General features: G+C 45.1%; 1 protein-coding gene across 8 annotated transcripts in view; it reads left to right on the top strand.

Moving 5' to 3' along the window:
• Positions 1–23,111, top strand: part of FAM120B (family with sequence similarity 120 member B) — a 116,446-nt gene that overhangs the window by 52,654 nt on the left and 40,681 nt on the right. For 5 of the 8 annotated variants that reach the window (XR_003681578.2, XM_028494750.2, XM_028494752.2 and 2 more), the window contains 4 exons: positions 596–802; positions 2,232–2,340; positions 5,010–5,102; positions 10,558–10,609. Coding sequence is in view for 7 of the 8 variants with exons in the window: in XM_028494750.2 (XP_028350551.1) it covers positions 596–802; positions 2,232–2,340; positions 5,010–5,102; positions 10,558–10,598 (450 nt within the window). In the remaining variant the exon portion in view is untranslated. Of the gene's footprint in view, positions 1–595; positions 803–2,231; positions 2,341–5,009; positions 5,103–10,557; positions 10,610–11,436; positions 13,160–18,599; positions 20,025–23,111 lie in introns of those variants that run through there. The other 3 variants (XM_055087399.1, XM_028494748.2, XM_055087401.1) reach the window with 3 other exon arrangements.

Here is a 23,111-nt window from a genome sequence, read left to right as displayed (position 1 = left end):
TGAGTTGAACTTCCCTTGTTAACAAAACCCCGTGGACAGTTGCTGGCTGTCCGTTCACTGTGTGTGGTCAGCACAGGCCACGAATTCCAGAAACACAAACACAAGCGATTGAAGGTGAAGGGTGTCTCTGCAGGTTCTCACCAAACGGAGCCCCTGCTGCTGTGTCCAAGAACAGGAAGGAGGTTTGACAACAGAATAAATATTTTGTATGGGTGTGACCTTAATTTGTAGGAAGTAACAGACCATCAACCCTATGCAGTAATAAGCCATTTTATTCTGAAATGATAGACATTCGTGTAAGACATATCTAATAATGTTCACAGAGCTCACTGTGATTTTTAAAAACGCGGTGACTCATCAGTGTCTAAAATGACCCTGTCTTGGCTTCTCCTCCTTTGCCTTTGCATTTAAAGAAAGTTTCCCAGTAGGCCCGAGGCTGCGATCCTGTCACCTCCCCGGCAGGTCAGAGCTTTGGCCTTTGCAGCTCCAAGGGTGTCTCTGTGTGCAGAGCAGGTCGCACCCCGAGGGCGCAGCGGCTCTGGTTCTCTGCACGAGTGGCGCCTCCTCACCACCTCTGTGCGTCTTGTCTCCACAGCTCGACCACGTCGACCCCAGGGCCGTGCAGCTGGGTACCCTCCTGGTCCGTGGCCTCACCACCCTGGTGCTGGTCAACAGTGCCTGTGGCTTCCCCTGGAAGACGTCGGACTTCATGCCCTGGAATTTGTTCGACGGGAAGCTATTTCATCAGAAGTACCTGCAGTCTGAGAAAGGGTACACAGCAGAGGCGCTTGTGGAACAACACGTGAGTTCGCAGTTTTCTTTACGTTTAGAAAAAGGTGTGAAATCAGTTGCTCAAATGCATCACGAAAACTCAGAGTCCTTGGCTGGAGGTCAAAAGGGTCCGCAGCACTGTCTGTCCTCGCGGTCACTTTACTTTAGGAACAGACCCCAGAAGTCCGCTCTGAGCAGCCGCAGATCCCAGGCTTTGAAGTTGACCCAGAAGACGGTGAGGCTGCTGGTGCCGGTGGCCTCCTCCGTTGTGGTCGTGCCTCGGGCCTCAGGGTCAGCGTTGCTGAAGCTTCTGCCAGAACCTGTTAGGAGGCGGGTGAACGGCGTCCCACCCGGTCTTACACGTTTTACATTTTCGAGTGCTTTCACTCCTTTTCCCCTTTTTGAATTAAGAATGCACGTTCCCTGCAGAGCTGCCTCTGCAGACATCAGACTAATTCGATAGGAGCGGTGATGATTCGTTACTTGAAAATATTCCCTGAAGGCTGACAGTTTAGTTGGGGTCATTGGCTGCTGTTCTGGCTTTGTAAGTACAACTGCTACACGGTTCCTGGAAGATTTCCAAGTCGGGGCCTCGGCCAAGCTCATTTGGAACGTGTGTTAATACCCACAGGACCCTGTGATCAGCGAGAGCTGACTGGCCTGTGACAGGTCAGCGCTCCACGCCTTCACATCAGATGGAAAACATTATTGATGTGTCGGCAGTGCTGCTTCACACACAGACACAATCCAGGGTGTCATAGGAATGTAAGTGTTCAGAATTTAGAAGCAGCCAAAGTTATGTACAGTCAACAAAAGCAGAGTACTGACAAAAATGTCCTGTAAGTGTGGCTTTAGTACCGAATCAGTGAAAGGTAGCAGTAGGCCAGGCTCATGGCCTGCACATAACCCATCACGGAGCCCTCCCTCCTTTCCTTCCTAATGTCTTGACCAAGTACAAAATGATTACAGGTTCACACTCACTGCTTTACGAGAAGTTAGGGCAGATAGGATCGAATATTCAATAGTACAGATGAGGCTGGAAGGGAAGGTCGCGTGTTAATTCGTTGTCTGTGGCCTTGCTCTTTCCACGTACTGTCTTACAACCTAGAGGAACTGAGGTAATAACACATCACCGGCGTGGATGTTTTAGGTATGACTGTGTGTTAGGGCCATAGATGCCTCAGTAGAACTTGAAGGCCCTTTTGGAAATGCTTGTATAACCTACAGGGGACAGAGAAGGTGTCGCTGCCACTGTCGCCTTTCCAGGGCATGCAGGAGAAGATCAGCGTCTAAGAGCATCTTGCTGAGTTGCAGTGTGGAAGGGAAACTGCAGCCATGCTCGTCCACACCGCTGCCGTGTCCTAGGGCACAGTGTACTGTGTCGTTTCACTCACGTAGTTGCGTCTCCCGGGTGCCTGCCTGTGTCTGACGCTGCTCCGCTGCATCTGGTCTGTTTGCAGAGGTCCCGGCTCACCAGATTCCATGCCCTGAAGTCAGTCGTGTGCAAGGCCTGCATGAAGGAGAACAGACCCATCGTCAGCAGGCGGCACTGGCGTTCACACCACTCAGGTGGGCCCCAGCCTCTCGGTCCCGGGAGGGGCCCCACTGCCGCATGCAGCTTGCAAGGAGAGGCTGGTAAAATTGGAAGAAGAGACAAAATTAAGATGCTAGTGTGCTGCTGAGCGGTTTAAGTTCTGGTCCCCGTAGGAGGGAGTTTCCAAAGGGTTCGTGTGCTGAGATTTAAGGACCCTCCTCCGGGGCTCAGCCTCCTTTCCAGGAGGCCCTGAAGTACACGCGCCTCTGGGCTGGTGGGCCTTTAGTTGACAGAGGTTTGGACTTATTTTTTCTCATGATAGAAGTACATGAGAAACACTTAGAATATAAAGAAAATAATGAAAAATGAAACCCAAATAACCTTTAATTCTGTCTCCTGAAGGTAACAGATGTTGACAGGTGTTTTCCCGTGTTTTTGTGTCATTATGATCACACCTCGCATGCTTGTGTGCCCTGTTCTCCTCGGCACTTGACTTGCAGCGCGATCGTGCTCGCGGCGGTCGGGCTCCCCTTAAACAGAATGCCCAGCGCCACACGCACGGCCTGTGTGTCGTAGCCCCCCGCCTCGAGCTTCCGTTTTTTCCCGTTATACTTGATGCTTTTCTGTGTGTCGTTTCCTTAGGATAGAGTTCCGTTGTTCACAGAATTATAGCTCCAAACGTAACTGGATTTTAGATGAATGTTGCCAACTTGTTTTCTAAAAACGCATGGTCACTTCACACCTTCACCAGCGGGATTAAGAGTTTCTGTTTCAGGCATTCTTGACACCACTTAAAAGTTTGTTGTCCTGACTAATTTGATAGATGAAAAAGCCTGTCTCCTTGATTGGGTGCTTCTTTGTTTATCAGTGAAGTCGGACATCTTGTTCAGTAGCTAATTGTGTTGAGTTCATTTTAATCATGTTCTCATGTCCTCGTGTGGGTAGGATCTCTACCTGTAACTGTAGCAGCCCCGTTTTTTCTGGATGGAATAGAGAATGAATTACCCCAAATTCCTGCTCCCCCAGACTGTCTTGAGTTCTGCTCACACCAGCCCTGCACGTTTCACTCCGAGAGACTTTGTGCCGTGAGGTCAGTGAGGCCTCAGGTCGCGTCCAGCTCCTGCCGGTCAGCGCTGTGTAAAGGGGCTTCCGGCCCCTCCCTACGCCTAAGAGTGACAGAGTCCCTCCTGGCCTCGCCCCCTCTCCATCCTTTACCTTTCTCCAGCTGCCTGGAGGTAGGCAGTGTTTGAGACCCCAAAGTAAAAGTTTATTCCTTGCAGAAGAAAGAGGCAACGTTCTCTCTGTGTCCCCTGTTCCCCACATCTGTTGGCAGCACGTCACTCAGGCCGTCTGCCCTGTGAGCACCGCACTAGGATTCCCGTCACTAGTGAGATTGTTAGCAGAGCAGCGACAGGCTGGCTGCAGACATGGCAGATGGCAGGATGCAGGCTTTGTCAGCTACAGTAGTCACTGGGATTTGGATGCCTGAACCTCTTTCTGCATTTCAGAGTCCGACACTCAGGCTTAAGAGGACTGTACATGTGACAAGTTTTCTTGAAAGCCCTAAGACAGCCTGTGGTTTCACAGAGTTTAACGCTGCAGTACAGTCACTCCCAGTACAGACAGAAAACTCTGTGATCTCTTTCCGGTGAAGTGTCCGTAAGATGGCAGACCTGGGTGATCCTGTCGAGTTACTCCAGATTATGGAAGAAACGGTTTCGACAGATATCATGAGTCAATTTACGTGATTTGGAAACTGCTCCTTTTTTCTGTCCTCGATGTCATCATTTTCTTCACAAATAACAGCCTGATATTCTGTGGTTCACTCCCCTGGGCCCCGGTGGCTTGCCAACACCGCGCAGGTTCTCAGTGGCAGAGCCCAGCCCCTTGGCCCCAGCCCAGCGTCCTTCGGTCCCCTGCACCCAGCCTCTGTCTCCTCCTCCTGGGACAAGCTGGTGCCGTTGATACTTGCCCCGGTGCCTTTCAGGCCGCCCCCTGTCCTCAGCTGGCAAGAGTGTGCATGGAGGGCAGGGGTCGCGGGGCTGAACCAGCACGGAGCCCCCTGCCCGTGTCCTCAGAGCGCTGGTTCGCCCCTGTGGCTGGTGCCAGGCAGGCTTGGCCTCCTTCCTCTATGGAATAGCGTGAGGTACCAAAGTGGTGTTTAGAATCACATTTAAATATGTACTTAGACTTGCTAGTACTGAATTCTAGTAGAGACAAACAGAAGAAGGCATCAGGGTTTAGGAATTTAGGAGAAGAATTTAGAGTGAGCCGATTGCGTGCCGATGAAGTTTACGGGGAATTGGGAGGAGAGGGCGGCCTGGTCAGGCCCACCGTGTCCCAGAGCCCCGCGTGCTGGTGGCCAGCAGTGCAGGCCTGGGCCTGTGGCCACTGCCCAGGGCAGCTGCCCGAGGAGGCAGAAAGGAGAACTTACTGCCCTGCTTTGAGGGACCTGACAAGATAGCCTGCTCGTCCCCCACACAGACTCTCCTGGGAACAGGTTTAAGTGCAGCCCTGACCCAACCCAGCCGTGGTGCCGTGGCCCCAGCATCTGCATTTTTCAGGGGCTTTCCCTGTGATGGTAAGGACGTCAGAAGTTTGGCAGCTGCCAGCCCAGGGTCACCTTGCTCTACTCTTAAACACAACTGCCATTTGGAGTTCAGCGTCTGGTAGCTGCTGATGTGCTGATCACGTGTCCCGACAGGGCGGAGGGGCCAACAGGGATCCAGCGCCCACAGGACGAGCTCTGGGTACAGCCGGTCTGGCCAAGGACAGCACTGGAGGGACCAGGGGCCAGGTAAGAGGCCGGTGGGGTGGCGGCAGTGTTCCAGAGACTGCCTCGCAGCTGTTTTGGAAATAGGTTGTATGTTTACAAGTAAATAAACAGATAAATGTACTGATAGATCTTAGTGCTTTGCCTAGTGAAGTGGAGACGTGATTGCCATGCTCGGTGCTAGCCTGGCTCTGCTCACCGCTTTATTCATTTTCCAGCAATTTATTCATCTGTTCAAGACCCAGTTTTTTGTAATTTACTCAAAGGAAGGCTCTTGTAAAGGCTACATATACATACATCCTTCTAATAAAATAAGAACACAAACAGTAGCATGCTTCCAGTAGAAGCATTTTCTTATGTTCTATGACTTGGTTTTTATACATAAGAGCCTTAACGGCGTGATCTGGGAAGTAAGATGAACGCTTTGCTTCTTCTGTGTGTGATACAGATACCTGGTTTGAACGCATCAGGATGAATTTAGTACTACGTTGTGGCCGTGGACTCCCAAGTCCGGCTGTGTGTGGACTGCTCGCCCCGCGGTGGCCTGTGGGGGGCTGAGTTCTTCCCGCTGGTTCTTGGTAGAATCTGCACTTACCTAATGTTAGGAGTCCGTTGTACGGTTCCGTGAGGTCAAAGTTCATGATGACTGTTTCCGAAATGCCCATCCCTGGGGGGAGAGGAAAGCTTCCCAGAGCTAGACTCGCAGTTGCTGCAGCTGTTCCTTTGAGCTCACTTCACCTGCAGTCTCTGCCCTCACAAGTGACGCCGCCCACTGTCACCTGAAACTTCCAGGTGGGCTGGTGGAACAATGTGAGTAACGTCCCATCTTCTGAGAACCCCTGGTCTGTTGTTGGGACGGGGTTACTTCCTCCTCGTGCCAGCTATGTCATCTGAACGGTCGCGTAGCGCCGTGTCGGCGAGCAGGGAAAATAGCTCCTTTCCATGACTTCACAGCGAGAAGGTGCTGAGGTTGACTGAATCGCAGACAGGGCACCCGGAAAACCATAGGCAGGTCTGTGTACGCTCTGGAGTCAGAAGGTGATAGCAGTGCTGTGGACTCACGGCCGAGGGCGCAGCCCCTCAGACACCGGGCTGGGGGGCTGTCCATCCGTCACGCCTGCGCAGTGCACAGGGACACGCTGCCGATGGCACTCGTCCGTCAGCCCCATCCCCTCTAGCTGGGCAGTGCCACTGCTTGGAAGCAGGCAGAATTTCAGCTTCTCACTGTTGACAATGGTGGGCCTTCCTCAGGGGAACCAGGGGGAAGGTGTTTCTGAGAGAAGGAGGAACCTGGACGGATATGCGGAGGCCTGGAAGCAAAAAGGCAGGGCTCACCCCCCCACACCTGCTGGGTTACACGAGGGGTCTGAGGAGGAGGGGCCCGAGGAGAGGGGCAAGGACGTACGCTGGAGGCCACAGCAGGACCCGCAGCCGTGGCGGGGCAGGAGCGGCCCTTCCCCGGCCGCGCTCTCCCCTCGTGAGCGCCAAGCAAGACGCCCTTGGTGTCCTGAGCAGGGTGATGCCGGGAGGGGCGGCCGTCGGTCAGCAGACTGTCATCCACGTGCCCAGAGCCCGCGGCCTTCAGTGCGGAGCAGGGAGGAAGCGTCGTGCGGTTCTAACTGGGTTTGGGTCTCGGTGCTGGCCCTGGGGTCTCGAGGCCTTGTGTGGTGGGCTTGGAGCCGGGTGGGGGCCCGGATCCCCCATTCCAGATACGAGTGCGATGCTGGTCCCCAAGTCAGGCCCCCAGGAGAGCGCGAAGGGCGGGGGAGCTGGGCGCCATCTTTAGCTGCCTGGCCCGGCGTGGCCAGGGTCAGCCCTCCCTCCAGAGCCCGCTCCCAAAGCCAGGAGACAGGCCCCTGCCAGCGCCTCTCCAGCCGTCTCCCTTCCCCGCACCAGCCTGCGCTCCCTGTCCTGTGCCCTCTCCCTCCTGCTGGGCCTCAGGGGTCAGGAGAGCCAGGGTGGGAGGCTGCAGGTCGAGTCGGGGCACCGGGGCACCGGGTGGAAGAGGCCGTGACCTCAGGTGCCTGCGGGGGAGCACTTGGCCAACACCAGGCCGTCCTCTAGAGGGCGTGTCATCTCAAACGGCTCCTCCACCACCCCTGGGCCTCATCGTCGGGTGTCCGGCCCAGGTACCCCTAGTGTCCTTCCAGCTCTGAGCCCCGAGGTCCTTTGCTGCTGCTTTTTCACTCTGGGACAGTGGCCCTGCAGAGTGCATAAGAGGCAGACCTGTGTCCTTGGGACGCACCATCAGGTGCAGGCCCCGTGTTGCCCCACGCTGGGTGGCGTTGGGCCTGGTGCGTCCTTGAATTTGAAGCCTGTAGAATAGTACATGCTACACACTTTCTTTTCTTACTTCACTTGGGTCCAGACAGGCAGAAGCTGTCTTGAAACCTGGGTCCATCACCTGCCAGAGGCCTAGCCTGAGCAAATCACAGATCCCCTGGGGCTGTTCCCTGACCTCTGACCTGGGGCCGGGCTCTTCCTGCAGGCTGTGGTGAGGGCTGGAGAGAAAGTATCGATGGACTCAGCCTCTGGTGGCCCTTACCGTTGTCCTTTCTTAGATCTTGTTCCTCTCCTGGTGTTAACTCTAGTGTTTCTCTTAATATTTTTACGTTGATCTGTTTTATTAGAGTTGTTTTTCTATTAAAAAGCAAACAAAGCCAACTGTTCCTCAGTTAAAGCTGTGTTTTAAAAATAAAATAAAGGAAGGAAGCAAAGCAAAGCTTGACTGTGCAGGCTTGGCCTGTATGAGTTCAGCCGTCACTTGACCACAAGACCAGAAGCCATTGCTTAAACTCCAAGTCCTATCCAGGGCATTGCCCTCAACCTGGTCAAAGTTTCCTCTGGTTGCCGGCCAAGGGCCAAGGAGAGAAGGTCGTGAATGTTGGCTTCGTCCTTACTTCCTTGTGATGGCAAAAATTTCAGGAGCATGTTAACATTGAAGAAGGAGAAACAGTTTTCCTTGGATCTACAGTAAACAAAGAAGTTTCTTCAAATTCTGTTGGCAGACAGGAGTAGTGTCTGGCAGTTTCTCCTCGTGCAAATCAGAAAAGCAGAGTGACTTTCCTTAGGGCGGAAGCATGGATACTCACCATCAGCCCTGGTTCCCTGCTGGGGAGGAATCTTCCTCTTGAGACCCCACGTAACTTGACAGCTGGCCCCCTGGGGAGCGGCCGGAGCCCTGCCGGTCGTGCGGAGGCCCAGGTGCTGCCCGTGTTCACGTACCCTACGTGTGTGGACTGGGCCCTGTGGAGGCGGAGCTCAGGCTGCGTGCCGTCGCTGAAGAGAGCAGCGGACAGACGCAGGCCTGAGAGTGAGCAGGTCAGTCAGTGCAGAAGGACGGGGACACCCGGACGCTGGGGGCCTTTGGGAGGCTGGGGGCGGCGGTGTCCCAGTGGGACTGCACCAGAGCGCCAGCAGGCAGCTGGTGACTGGAGACCGAGGGGCTCCTCGTTGGTCTGGCGGGGTTTAAGGTGCTGGGGGGACTGATTCAGGGAAGTGGTTGGGTCTGGGGGAAGGAGGGTGAAAAGTCACCTGCAGGAGTGCAAGGCCAGGTGTTGCCACCACCCGGGGCTGATGCGAGGGGTCGAGGACACATGCCAGCAAGGCCTGTGCGCGTCTGCTGAGTCTTCCCGCCTGGTCTTGGGCTGCGGGCACGTTGGCAGAGCAGAGGCCCCCGGGGAAACGTGCTCTCTCTCCCCTTCTTCCCCCTCTGCCAGTGACCTGAGCTCTGGGCCCCGGGGGTCTCACTACCAAACCTCAAGTGCAGGTCACAGGACCCAGGTCGATACGTGGACTTCAGGAACCATCGGCTCAGGGAATGAGGCCAGAGGTGCGGCTGCGACTCCTCTTTCAGGTGTCGGCGGTTCCCGAGCTGGTGCCGGTGCCTTGGGGGTGTTTTCCCTGTAGACCCAGCACGTATGTCTGATAAGGGGTCTTTGAAGGAAACCCCTGCTCTGTTGGGGCCACAGCAGCCACACCAATGTCAAGGGGTGCTAGTGCCAGAGAGCTGGGGCTGAAAAACTTCCTCTGGGAGGCCTCAGGTCAGAGGCGAATTGAGGTGCTGAGCGCTGAGTTGGTGTCAGACTTCGGAATTGAGGAGTGCGGTGGTGGAAGTTCCGGCAGGACTCACGTAAACAGCCGGAGTGTGTGCGCTTGCATGTTGCCTGACGTGGAGGGTGCTCAGAAAAATGCTACTGCAGCGCACGTATGTTTCCTAATTGCAGATGTTTCCAAGTAGAATACGTTTCGTACATACACACACACACACGTATACATAAAGTCTTTTATTGGGACAGGAATATGTTTTTTCAGGTTAGGTAATCCACTTTTTCATTTTTATGCTATGATTGAATTATGTCATCTTCACTTGGCCAGCACATTTTTTGCTGGGTTTTGTCTACTTTTGAACTCCTGTTTTAGTATTTTTTGGAGATACTAAGGTAGTCCAAGCAGAAAGTTGTCACTATTTCCAGGGCAGAGTCAACAGGCAAAATTCTTCCTATTGGTGAAGAACTAAGAATGCCTCAAAATGAGAGTATTCAGTTACTGCCCAGAAGTTGGGAGGTTTCCCACGGCCGCCCCCTGGCCTGATGAGAGGCAAGCCGTTCCATTTGGGCCAGGCCAGCCGAGAGAGGTGAGAATCACAAGCCTGTGAAACCTTTCTGGGCTGAGATCCAGTGAACTAGGGGTGGGGACCCTGGACCAGCAGAGGTGTGAACCTCCACTCACTAAGGGGGTGAACATCAAAGCTTTCGGAACTTTTAAAATGCTAGCCGGCAGCCAAAGTGAGAACGGTTTAACCTCTTCCATGCTGTTGGTGAGAAATGATGTGTTAAATTCCACAGTCAGTAGCCACAAATTTGCCTGTGATTTCTTCAGATTTTCACTTCTCGGTGGTAATTCTGTAGGAGGCCTGGGCTGTTGTAAAGCTGCCTCCGATCATCTGTGATAACAAGGGTGGGGCCTGGAAACCTCATTCTGGCCACTGCTGTGACCTCCTGCTACCCTCCTGGGGGTGTGGGTGACAAGACTGCCCATCATCTGTGAGCACGGTGGAAAGTGGGCAGCAGCCCCACGGGCAGGGGCAAGGCAGCCCTGGGCTCTGCTGCGGAGGGAACCACGCTCGCGCTTTTCCGCACTCAGCAGAATGTCCCACGAGCCGTCTCCACGTGAAAGGCCATTTCCAGACTTCACTGACACCAGCGACTGTGCAGGCGCAGTGCAGACGGTTGGAACTGGAGTTGAGGGGAGCAGGTTTGACACTGCTTCCTTCCACTCACAGGGCTGCCTCTTAATTAACTGCTTCCCACTTTAATGGAATAATTATGGTGGCCAGAGCTGAAAGGAGAATAAAGTTCTGGCCCCAAATATAACTCAGGTGTTGTTTTTATACATACTTAGAAATGTGCCATTTTTTCTGTTTGAATTTTTGAGAAATTTGATTCTTATTTTTTGTTTTCATATTTATTTGGTGCAGGAAGTAGACAGTATGACCCTGACCAATGGAGAAGATATTAATCATCTTCTGGGTAAGTCTACCACTTATATCTTCAGAACAAATCAGTTTTATCAAAGATTGAAGTAAAACATCTGTCTTTGTAACATACATCTTTCGTATCAAGTGCCACACTTTAAAAGAATTCAGATGTTAAAACCTCCCAACAAGGAGCTAAGTTAACTTGGTTTCAAGATGAGTTTGTTTCCTTCAGAAAAAGTGTGCACAGAAAAAGATGCAGAGTCTGGCCATAAAACCCGGCACCCTCCTTCAGAGTGAAGTAATCAGACAGTGCCTGTCTTCTCTGAGGAGAGGCTGACCTGTGGCTTCTCGACCCAGCATCACGTAAAGAGGAAAAAACATCCTTATCAGTCTTCTCCCTCGTATCATATGAAAAAGCCTTTGTTGGCTTATTTTTAGACATTGTGCCTGATTCCATGGCCCCAAACAGATTGCATGGCCCCAGACGGTCATTTTTAACATCTTCATTCACTCCAGTGTCTTCATCTGTGATGTGGGTATGGTTGGTTTCTTTTAATGAGTGGGAATCTCATTATATCCCACTTTTTCTAACTTTAACACTTGATAGTGAGGATGTTTCCCAGATGATCTTGTCTTTGAAGACATGATGTCTACTAGCTGTGTCATTTTCCAGGAATTGTTTTCTAATTATAAATTCTAACCAAAAGTAAAGTTTCCAACCATATCTTCTGTTGGTCCTCAGAAGTGTTTGTATAGCGAAAGAGGTACCAGCTTCCTTCTCACCTTCCTGGTGGGAGAGGTAACTGTGTAGTCTTGACACAGCGTGAGACTCATGGGTCTGCTTCTGTTGTGTCATCCTTTTCATTTTGCATTTGTTAGGCTCAAGCCCAGAGCCTGTGCATGTGAAGACACACCTGGGTTCTCAGCAGACATGAGACGTCAAGCAGGAAGCCTAATTTATGATGCCGCTAATGAGTGGTACATTTGTTGCTCTTTATCTTTGAGCCCTGCAGGGCTCTTGTTGTTAAAAAATATCTTAAATGAATCCAAGTTCAGAGAAATTCTTTTCATGGAGGAATTTTCAGATAATCCCAAAAGTGACATATTAAGCCCCAGATTGTTCTGAACTCAACCCCTGAGATTTTGATAATAGAAAAAATCTAGATTAGGGGTTAGAAGACAGGCCCTTCATTGGCAGCTGTCTCCCTTTGGCCTGGAGCTGCTGTGACTACCAAGTCCCCTTCTGGGCCACAGCCACGACTCGGGAGAGCCCCAGTACTCTCAGACGTGCTCACCGGCGCTCATAAGACGTGTCCTTCAGTTGACGTCGTTAAAAACAAAATAAACCCTAAACGAATCAAAGTCCAGTTTGTATCTTTGCACTTGATGCTTCACCCTGACTGACAGCTCTGTGTGCATAGCTCCTGACTTTGTCTTGTTTTAGAATCCCATCTGGTATTTACCAAAAAGGGATATAGTCTCCTGCTGTTTTAATACATTTATATCTCTTACGTTTGAAATACCCTCACCACTTCCTGCTGGTCCTTCTTAAGGACATCTGCATGTCTAGTCACTTTTCATTTAGTCTGTAGGACCTACAACCTTATTTCCCAGTTTTGGAAATAGGTCTTTTTTTTCATGTGACTGTTTCTTATCTAAATTTTAACATTCTATTCCTTTCATTTTTGCTAATTTGAAACCACTGCTGCTTCTAGAAGTTTTGTTTCTTTGCTGCTTAGTTGCATAACTTTGTAATAAATTTCTCATTCCTTAGACTAAAATAGTAGACTTCCATGAATGTCATTTTCCCCCTTCATAATAAGTAAATTGTAACTTGTCAGTAAAATATTTGTGTTCCTTTAGCAAGCTTAAGTAAGCCATTGAGCTGGTATAATTTGAAAAACCAGTGCAGTGATTTTTTTGTAAGCTTGATGTTATATAAATTATCTTTGCAGTTAAGTCTTCTGATGAAAGTTCCATATATCAGTTTAAAAATGAAAATAAAACAATGTATTTATTACTCATAATGAAATATAATTTCACATTTCTTTCATTATTTGGAAGACATTTTACTATCCAACATATTGGGATCTTTGTGAAGAAAAAGGATGTTGAATTTTGTCAGATGCTTTTTCTGCATCTATTGAGATAATCGTATGATTTTTAGTCTTCATCTTGTTAACGTGGTATATCACATTGATTTGGGAATGTTGAACCATCCTTGCATCCCTGGAATAAATCCCAGTTGATCAAGGTATACGACCTTTTTAATGTATTGTTGAATTCAGTTTGCTAATACTCTGTTGAAGTTTTTTGCATCAGTATTCATCAGGGATATTGGCCTGTGATTTTCTTCTCTTGTGGTGTCCTTGTCTGGTTTCAGTATTAGGGTGATGCTGTCCTTGTAAAAGGAGTTGGGAAGTGTTCCTTTCCCTTCAGTTTTTTGAAAGAGTTTGAGAAGGGTTGCCATTAATTCTTTTCTAAATGTTTAGTAGAATTCACCAGTGAAGCCATCTGGTCCCAAGCTTTTGTTGGGATGTTTTTGATTACTGACTCACAGTCTCGTCTCACATTTGTCTGTTCAGATTCTCTGTTTCATCATGATACAGTCTTGGTAAGTTGTAGGTTTCTAAGAATGTATCCATTTTTTTCCAGGTTATCTAATCGTATAATTGTTCCTAGTAGTCACTTACAATTCTTTGTATATCTGTAATATCAGTTATATCTCATCTCTTGTTTGTAATTTTTTTTGAGTCATCTCTCTTTTTCTCTTGCTTAGTCTACCTGAAGGTCTGTCCATTTTGTTGATCTTTTCAAACAACCAATGTGGTTTCGTAGATCTTTTTTATTGAATTTCTCATCTCTGTTTCATTTATTTCTGCTCCAATCTTTTGTTATTTCTTTCCTTTTCCTACCTTTGGGCTTAGTGTGTTCTTTTCCTGGTTCCTTTAAGTGTAAAGTTATGTTGTTTATTTGAGATTTTTCTTTTTTTAATGTAGGAATTTATTGCTATAAACTTCACTCTTAGAACTGCTTTTATTGCATCCCATAAGTTTTTTTGTTTTGTTTTGTTTTGTTTTTTGTGGTACGCGGGCCTCTCACTGTTGTGGCCTCTCCCGTTGCGGAGCACAGGCTCCGGACGCGCAGGCTCAGCGGCCATGGCTCACGGGCCCAGCTGCTCCGCGGCATGTGGGATCTTCCCGGACCAGGGCACGAACCCGTGTCCCCTGCATTGGCAGGCGGACTCTCAACCACTGCGCCACCAGGGAAGCCCCCCATAAGTTTTTGTATGTTGCATTTTCATTTTTGTTTGCCTGAAGATACCTTTTGATTTTCTTTTTGACTTCTTCCTTGACCTACTGGTTGTTCAAGAATGTGTTAATTTCCACAGATCTGTGAATTTTTCAATTTTCCTCCTCTTATTGATTTCTAGTTTCATACCATTGTTATCAGAAAATATACTTGATGTAATATCGGTCTTCTTAAATTTTTAAGACTTGTTTTGTGGACTAACATATGATCCGTCCTGGAGAATGTTCTGTTTATACCTGAGCATACTGTGTATTCTGCTGTTGGATGGAATGTTCCTTATATGTCTGTTAGATCCATCTGATCTAAAGTGTAGTTCAAGTTCAGTGTTACTGATTTTCTTTCTGGATGATCTACCCATTGTTGAAAGCAGGGCATTGAAGTCCTATACTATGATTATATTGCTGTCTGTTTTTCCCTTTAGTTTTGTTAATATTTTCTTTATATATTTACATTTATATTTATTTACATATGTATATTGTAACATCCTTTCATGATAAAAACATTCAATAAATTAAGTATAGAAGGAATGTACCTCAACATAATAAAGGCCACATATGACAGACCCACAGCTAACGTCATACATAATGAATGGTGAAAGGTTGAAAGCTCCTCTAAGACCAGGAACAAGACGAGGGTGCCCACTCTCACTACTTCTATTCAACGTAGTGCTGGAAAGTCTAGCCAGAGCAATTAGGCAAGAAAAAGAAATAAAAGACATCTACATCAGAAAGGAAGAGGTAAAATCTGTTTGCAGATGTCATGATCTCTTATATAGAAAATCTTAAAGACTCTGCCAAAAAACTGTTATAACTAATAAATGAATTTAGTAAAGTTGTAGGATATAAAATCAACATACAGAAATCAGTTGCATTTCTGTACACTAACAACAGAGTATCCAAAAAAGAAGTTAAGAAAACAATCCTATTTATAATAGCATCAAAAAGAATAAAGTACTTAGAGATAAATTTAACCAGGAGGTGGAAGATCTGTTTACTGAAAACTATAATAAAACAATGATGAAAGAAATTGAAGAGGACACAAATAAATGGAAAGATATCCCATGTTCATGGACTAGAAGAATTAATATTGTTAAAATGTCCATTCTACCCAAAGTGATTTACAGATTCAGTTCAGTCCCTACCAAAATTCCAATGGCATTTTTTCAAAACTAGAACAGACAATCCTAAAATTTGCATGGAACCACAAGATACCCCAAATTGCCAAAGCAGTATTGAGAAAGAAGAATAAAGCTTGGAGAATCACATTTCCTGATTTCAAACTATATTACAAAGCTAAAGTAGCCAAAACTACAGTTTCAGTGTAAAAGCAGACATATAGGTCAATAGAACAGAATAGAGAAGCCCAGAAATAAACCCTTGTACGTGATCAACTAATATTTGACAAGGGCTCCAGGAATACACAAGGGGAAAAAAATAGTCTCTTTAATAAATGATGTTGAGAAAACTGGCTATCCACGTGCAAAATAATGAAATTGGACCCTTATCTTACACTGTACACAAAAATAAACTCAAAATGGATTAAGGACTTAAATATAAGACCTAAAATTTTAAAACTCTTAGAAGAAAATATAGGGAATAATCTTGACATTCATCTTGGCAGTGATTATTTTTGCATATGACACCAAAAACACAGGCAACAAAAGTGAGAGTAAACAAGTGGGAGTACATCAAACAAAAGCTTCTGCACAGCAGAGGAAATAATGGAAAAAATGAAAAGGCAACAGAATAGGAGAAACTATTTGCAAACCATGTATAATAAGGGGTTAATATGCAAAATATATAAGGAACCCTTATAACTCAATAGCAAAAAAGCAGATAACGCAATTGAAAAATGGGCAAAGGAACTGAATAGACATTTCTTCAAAGAAGACATACAAATGGGCAACAGGTACATGAAAAGATGCTCAATATCACTGATCATCAGGAAAATGCAGATCAAAACCACAATGAGATTATCACCTTACAACTGTCAGAATGGCTGTCATCAAAAAGACAAGAGACAACACGTGTCGGTGAATATGTGGAGAAAAGGGAATCCTTGTGCACTGTTGGTGGGAATGTAAAATGGTGCAGCCACTGTGGAAAACAGTGTAGAGGTTTCTCAAGACATTAAAAATAGAACTACCATGTGATCCAGCAGTCCCAGTTCTGGTATTTATATCCAAAGGAAACTAAATGAGTATCTCAAAGAGACATCTTTCATTTTAGCATTATTCACAAGAGCCAAGCTATGGAAACAGCGTAAGTGTCCATTGACGAATGAATGGATAAAGAAGTTATGGTGTATATACAAAAGGAATACGATTCAGCCATAAAAAAGAAGGAAGTTCTGTCATTTGTGGCAATGTGAATGAACTTGTAGGCCGTTATGCTAAGTGAAATAAGCCAGACACAAGAAGACAGATGTTGCATGATATCACTTCTATGTGAAATCTAAAAAAGTTGAACTTAAGAGAGTAGAATGGTGGTTGCCAGAGGCTGGAGAGTTGGGGAAATGGGGAGATGTACATCAAAATGTACAAACTTTCAGTTATAAGGTGAATAAGTTCTAGAGATCTAATGTATAGCATGGTAACCATGTTAATAGTAACATAATATATACTTGAAATTTGGTAATAGGTCCTCAGAGTTCTCACACACCCCACCACACACATACAAATGATAACTATGTGAAATGATAATGTTAATTGGATTGACTGTGGTAATCATTACACAAGGTATAGTTTATCAAATTATATATATATATATATATATATATATATATGGCTTACAATGCAGATGTATGTAAAACAGTCATGTATGAGCATCAGACTGCTTAACAGTGGTTATCTTTGAGTGGGGATGAAATTACAACAGACTTTTCATTTCATGTATTTCTCTATTGTTTGAAAAAATGTTTTTATAATCAGGAAAAATATTAATTTGAAAGGGACCCAAAGATACAGAAATTTTTTCTTTATTCATTGTTCTATTGGCTAGAACTCCTCATTGGATACATATATAGTATATAGGGTTTGAACCACCAACTTGCACAAACTGGTAGAAGTAGAATTGCTGGATATTGTCAAATTGCCCTCTGAAACTGTGGCACCACTTCCACCCGCCTCTCATGGATCCGTTCCTGCTGGTATATGAGTATGTTGACAGCCACACCTCTCATTGATCTTCAGTCTTTTTAATTTTTACACATGGTCAAAAAGCGTATTTCATTGATTTAGTTTGCATTTCTCTGAATATTAGTGAGTATTTTTACAACACTTATTATTTTCATACACTTACTGGCCCTTAGTATTTATTTTTGTGAACAACTTATTCACAGAATAAATAGGATCCTTGGCCAGATTTTTCTTGGCTGAATTTTTAATATTGATTTGTAGGACCCATTTATATATTATGGGTATTAAACCTTTGCTGAAGAATATGTGGCGAATATTTTTTCCCTGTCCTTATTCCTGGCTTCCTTATGTTGGAAATCCTCAGTCACCTGCATACCTAGGCGTCATCCTTGATTTCTCCATTTCCCTGCATCCTCACAACCAGTCCTTCAGGAAGAGAGATGTCCTGAATTTACACTCTTCTACGTGGTGCCCACTGCTGCCACCATAATCCAAGCCTCCATCCCCTCTCCATGCTTTACCTTTCACCATGGCTTCTGAAACTCCACATAAATAAACAGCAAAATCCCTTGACCTGCAACAGCCTCTTCTCTGGCTGTCCCTTCCCCTCCTGCTCTAACAGAAAACCTGGCATTCCCTTAAGGTAGCTGTTTCCCCTGTACCTTTGTGGTTCTCATGCCTGCTTCCAGACTGCTCTGGTAGTGACTAGAACTATTGTGTTGGCCAAAAAGTTCCTTCGGTTTTTTTTCCATAAGATGGCTCTAGTAGCGCTTAGTTGTCTTTAACTTCATTCAAAACAACTTTGTTAGATTGTATTATGACAGCTGTCATATCAGCATGCCTTCTTTAAAAAACTTATCCAAATTGGTGAATTTTTATGTAGCCCTTTTAATATTGAAGATGGAAGAAAAAAAAAACATTTTCGGCATATTATGCTTTATTATTTCAAGAAAGGTAAAAACGCAACTGAGGGCTTCCCTGATGGTGCAGTGGTTGAGAATCCGCCTGCCGATGCAGGTGACACGGGTTCGTGCCCCAGTCCGGGAAGATCCCACATGCCGCAGAGCGGCTGGGCCCATGAGCCACGGCCGCTGAGCCTGCGCGTCCGGAGCCTGTGCTCCGCAACGGGAGAGGCCACAACAGCGAGAGGCCCGCGTACTGCAAAAAAAAAAAAAAAAAAAAAAACCAACAAAAAACCGCAACTGAAACGCAAAAAAAGATTTGTGCAGTGTATGGAGAAGGTGCTGTGATTGATCGATAGAACGTGTCAAAAGTGGTTTGCAAAGTTTCATGCTGGAGATTTCTCACTGGACGATGCTCCACAGTCATGGACACCCGTTGAAGTTGATAGCGATCAAATTGAGGCATTCATTGAAAACAATCAACGTTACTCCATGCGGGAGATAGCCGACATACTCAAAATATCCAACTCAAGCGTTGAAAATCATTTGCACCACCTTAGTTATGTGAATTGCTTTGATGTTTGGGTCCCACATAAGATAAGCGAAAAAAAACCTTCCTGACCATATTTCCACGTGTGATTCTCTACTGAAATGTAACGAAAACGTTCTGTTTTTAAAACAAATTTTGACAGGCGATGAAAAGTGGATACTGTACAATAATGTGGAACAGCAGAGATCGTGGGGCAAGCGAAATGAACCACCACCGACCACACCAAAGGCCAGTCTTCATCCAAAGAAGGTGGTGTTGTGTATATGGTGGGACTGGAAGGGAGTTCTCTGTAATGAGCTCCTTCTGGAAAACCAAACAATTAATTCCAACAAGTACTGCTCCCAGTTAGACCAACTGAAACCAGTACTCGACGAAAAGCATCGAGAATTAGTCAACCGAAAATTCATAATTTTCCATCAGGATGATGCAAGACCACATGTTTCTTTAATGACCAGGCAAAAACTGTTACAGCTTGGCTGGTAAGTTCTGATTCATCTGCTGTATTCACCAGACATTGCACTTTCGGATTTCCATTTATTTTGGTCTTTACCAAATTCCCTTAATGGAAAAATTTCCCATTCCCTGGAAGACTGTAAAAGACACTTGGAACAGTTCTTTGCTCAAAAAGATAAAAAGTTTTAGGAAGATGGAATTATGAAGTTGCCTGAAAAATGGCAGAAGGTAGTGGAACTAAAGGGTGAATATATTGTTCAATAAAGTTTTTGGTGAAAATGAGAAATTTGTCTTTTATTTTTATACATAACAAATTATCCCAACACTTAGTGGTATGGAACGTCCATGTCGAATGCTCACAGGCTCCAAGTCAGGAATTCAGGCAGCTTGTCTCAGCTCCACAGTGTCTGTGACCTCAGCTGAAGACATGACGTTAATCAGAAGCTCATTCACTCACATGTCCTGCTGAAGCTGTCTCTTGACTGGGGGCCTCAGTTTCTCTCCACATGAGCCTCTCCACTGGTCCATGGGGGCTGGTTTGGGCTTCTTCCCAGCATGGCAATTGCCTACCAAAGACAAGTTCCCCAAGAGCTAGAGAACCAGGCAGAAGCCATGTCAACTTTTATAACCTAACCTCACAAGTCATGCATCAGCTCTTCTGCCATATTCTGTCCAAAAAGGTAGCCAGAAAGGCCTGTACAAATTCAGGTGGAGATGAAGTAGACTTTCCTCTTGATGGGAAAGGAGTAGGGTTCTAGAAGAGCATAGGAGACCAGAAGTAGTGCTGTGGCCATTTTTGGAAAATAGAATCTCCCACACAGACCGTTTCCCTTCTCCATAAAAACAATGAACTTTAAATCTCATGTCATCCACCCCACCACCACGCTTCCTGTTGTACTTCTTCACATTCTTCAAGATTTGGGCTCCCAGCTCACTCTTTCCAGCATGACTCTTGGAATAATTTGAACAGCCTTGGACTTGATAGTCCTTCCAATAGCCTAATGTTAGTCCCTTGACGTCCCTTTCAGTGGTCTTGTCTTCCACCTTGGCTTTCTCATTACCAACAGCTCAACCCCTTCATAACTTCAGTTTTATTTTATTTTATTTTATTTATTTTTTATACAGCAGATTCTCATTAGTTATCCATTTTATACATACTACTGTATACGTGTCAATCCCAATCTCCCAATTCCTCCCACCACCACCCCCCCCCACCACTTTCCCCCCTTGGTGTCCACACGTTTGTTCTCTACATCTGTGTCTCTGTTTCTGCCTTGCAAACCAGTTCATCTGTACCATTTTTCTAGATTCCACATATATGTGTTAATATACGATATTTGTTTATCTCTTTCTGACTTACTTCACTTTGTATGACAGTGTCTAGATCCATCCACTTCTACACAAATGACCCAATTTCATTCCTTTTTATGGCTGAGTAATATTCCATTGTGTATATATACCACATCTTCTTTATCCGTTCGTCTGTCGATGGGCATTTAGGTTGCTTCCATGTCCTGGCTATTGTAAATAGTGCTGCAGTGAACATTGGGGTACATGTGTCTTTTTGAATTATGGTTTTCTCTGGGTATATGCCCAGTAGTGGGATTGCTGAATCATATGGTGATTCTATTTTTAGTTTTATAAGGAACCTCCATACTGTTCTCCATAGTGGCTGTATCAATTTACATTCCCACCAACAGTGCAAGAGGGTTCCCTTTTCTCCACACCCTCTCCAGCATTTGTTGTTTGTAGATTTTCTGATGATGCCCATTCTAACCAGCGTGAGGTGATACCTCATTGTAGTTTTGATTTGCATTTCTCTAATAATTAGTGATGTTGAACAGCTTTTCGTGTGCTTCTCGACCATCTGTATGTCTTCTTTAGAGAGATGTCTGTTTAGGTGTTCTGAACATTTTTTGATTGGGTTGTGTTTTTTTAATATAGAGCTGCATGAGCTCTTTATATATTTTGGAGATTAATCCTTTGTCCATTGATTTATTTGCAAATATTTTTCTCCCATTCTGAGGGTTGTCTTTTCATCTTGTTTATGGTATCCTTTGCTGTGCGAAAGCTTTTAAGTTTTATTAGGTCCCATTTGTTTATTTTTGTTTTTATTTCCATTACTCTAGGAGGTGGGTCAAAAAAGATCTTGCTATGATTTATGTCAAAGAGTGTTCTTCCTATGTTTTCCTCTAAGAGTTTTATAGTGTCCCGTCTTACATTTAGGTCTTTAATCCATTTTGAGTTTATTTTTGTGTATGGTGTTAGGGAGTGTTCTGATTCCATTATTTTACATGTAGTTGTCCAGTTTTCCCAGCACCACTTATTGAAGAGACTGTCTTTTCTCCATTGCATATCCCTGCTTCCTTTGTCATAGATTAGTTGGCCATAGGTGCATGGGTTTATCTCTGGGCTTTCTCTCCTGTTCCATTGATCTATATTTCTGTTTTTGTGCCCGTACCATATTGTCTTGATTACTGTATCTTTGTAGTATAGTGTGAAGTCAGGGAGTCTGATTCCTCCAGCTCCATTTTTTTCCCTCAAGATGGCTTTGGCTATTCGGGGTCTTTTGTGTCTGCATACAAATTTTAAGATTTTTTTCTTCTAGTTCTGTAGAAAATGCCATTGGTAATTTGATCGGGATTGCATTGAATCTATAGATTGCTTTGGGTAGTATAGTCATTTTCACAATATTGATTCTTCCAATTGAAGAACATGGTATATATCTCCATCTGTTTGTGTCATGTTTGATTTCTTTCATCAGTGTCTTATAGTTTTCTGAGTACAAGTCTTTTATCTCCTTAGGTAGGTTTATTCCTAGGTATTTTATTCTTTTTGTTGCCATGGTGAATGGGATTGTTTCCTTAATTTCTCTTTCTGATCTTTCATTGTTAGTGTATAGGAATTCAAGAGATTTCTGTGCATTAATTTTGTATCCTGCAACTTTACCAAATTCATTGATTAGCTCTAGTAGTTTTCTGGTAGCATCCAATTCGGATGTCTTTTATTTTCTTTTCCTGCCTAATTGTTCTGACTAGGACTTCCAGTACTATGTTGAATAAAAGTGGTGAGAGTGGGCATCCATTTTTTATTCCTGATCTTAAGGGAAATGCTTTAAGCTTTTTGTCATTGAGAGTGATGTTTGCTGTGGGTTTGTCGTTTATGGCCTTTATTATGTTGAGGTAGGTTCCCTCTGTGCCCACTTTCTGGAGAGTTTTTATCATAAATGGGTGTTGAATTTTGTCAAAAGCTTTTTCTGCATCTATTGAGATGATCGTATGGTTTTTATCCTTCAATTTGTTAATATGGTGTATCACATTGATTGATTTGCATATATTGAAGAGTCCTTGCATCCCTAGGGTAAATCCCACTTGATCATGGTGTGTGATCCTTTTAATGTGTTATTGGATTCTGTTTGCTAGTATTTTGTTAAGGATTTTTGCATCTACATTCATCAGTGATACTGGTCTGTAATTTTCTTTTTTTGTAGTATCTCTGTCTGGTTCTGGTATCAAGGTGATGGTGGCCTCGTAGAATGAGTTTGGGAGTGTTCCTTCCTCTGCAGTGTTTTGGAAGAGTTTGAGAAGGATGGGTGTTACCTCTTGTCTAGATGTTTGATGGAATTCACCTGTGAAGCCATCTGGTCCTGGACTTTTGTTTGTTGGAAGATTTTAAATCACAGTTTCAATTTCATTACTTGTGATTGGTCTGTTCATATTTTCTGTTTCTTCCTGGTTCAGTCTTGGAAGGTTATACCTTTCTAAGAATTTGTCCATTTCGTCCAGGTTGTCCATTTTATTGGCATAGAGTTGCTTGTAGTAGTCTCTTACGATGCTTTGTATTTCTCCGGTGTCCATTGTAACTTCTCCTTTTTCATTTCCAGTTTTATTGATTTGAGTCTTCTTCCTCTTTTTCTTGATGAGTCTGGCTAAAGGTTTATCAATTTTGTTTATCTTCCCAAAGAACCAGATTTTAGTTTTATTGATCTTTGCTGTTGTTTTCTTTGTTTCTATATCATTTATTTCTGCTCTGATCTTTATGATTTCTTTCCTTCTGCTAACTTTGCAGGAGTTTTTTTGTTGTTCTTCTTCTTCTTTCTCTAATTGCCTTAGGTGTAAGGTTAGGTTGTGTATTTGAGATTTTTCTTGTTTCTTGAGGTAGGATTGTATTGCTATAAACTTCCCTCTTAGAACTGCTTTTG

The sequence above is a fragment of the Physeter macrocephalus genome, chromosome 10, assembly GCF_002837175.3.
Source record: "Physeter macrocephalus isolate SW-GA chromosome 10, ASM283717v5, whole genome shotgun sequence".
Taxonomy (NCBI): domain Eukaryota; kingdom Metazoa; phylum Chordata; class Mammalia; order Artiodactyla; family Physeteridae; genus Physeter; species Physeter macrocephalus.
This window is presented reverse-complemented; position numbering and strand designations above follow the sequence as displayed.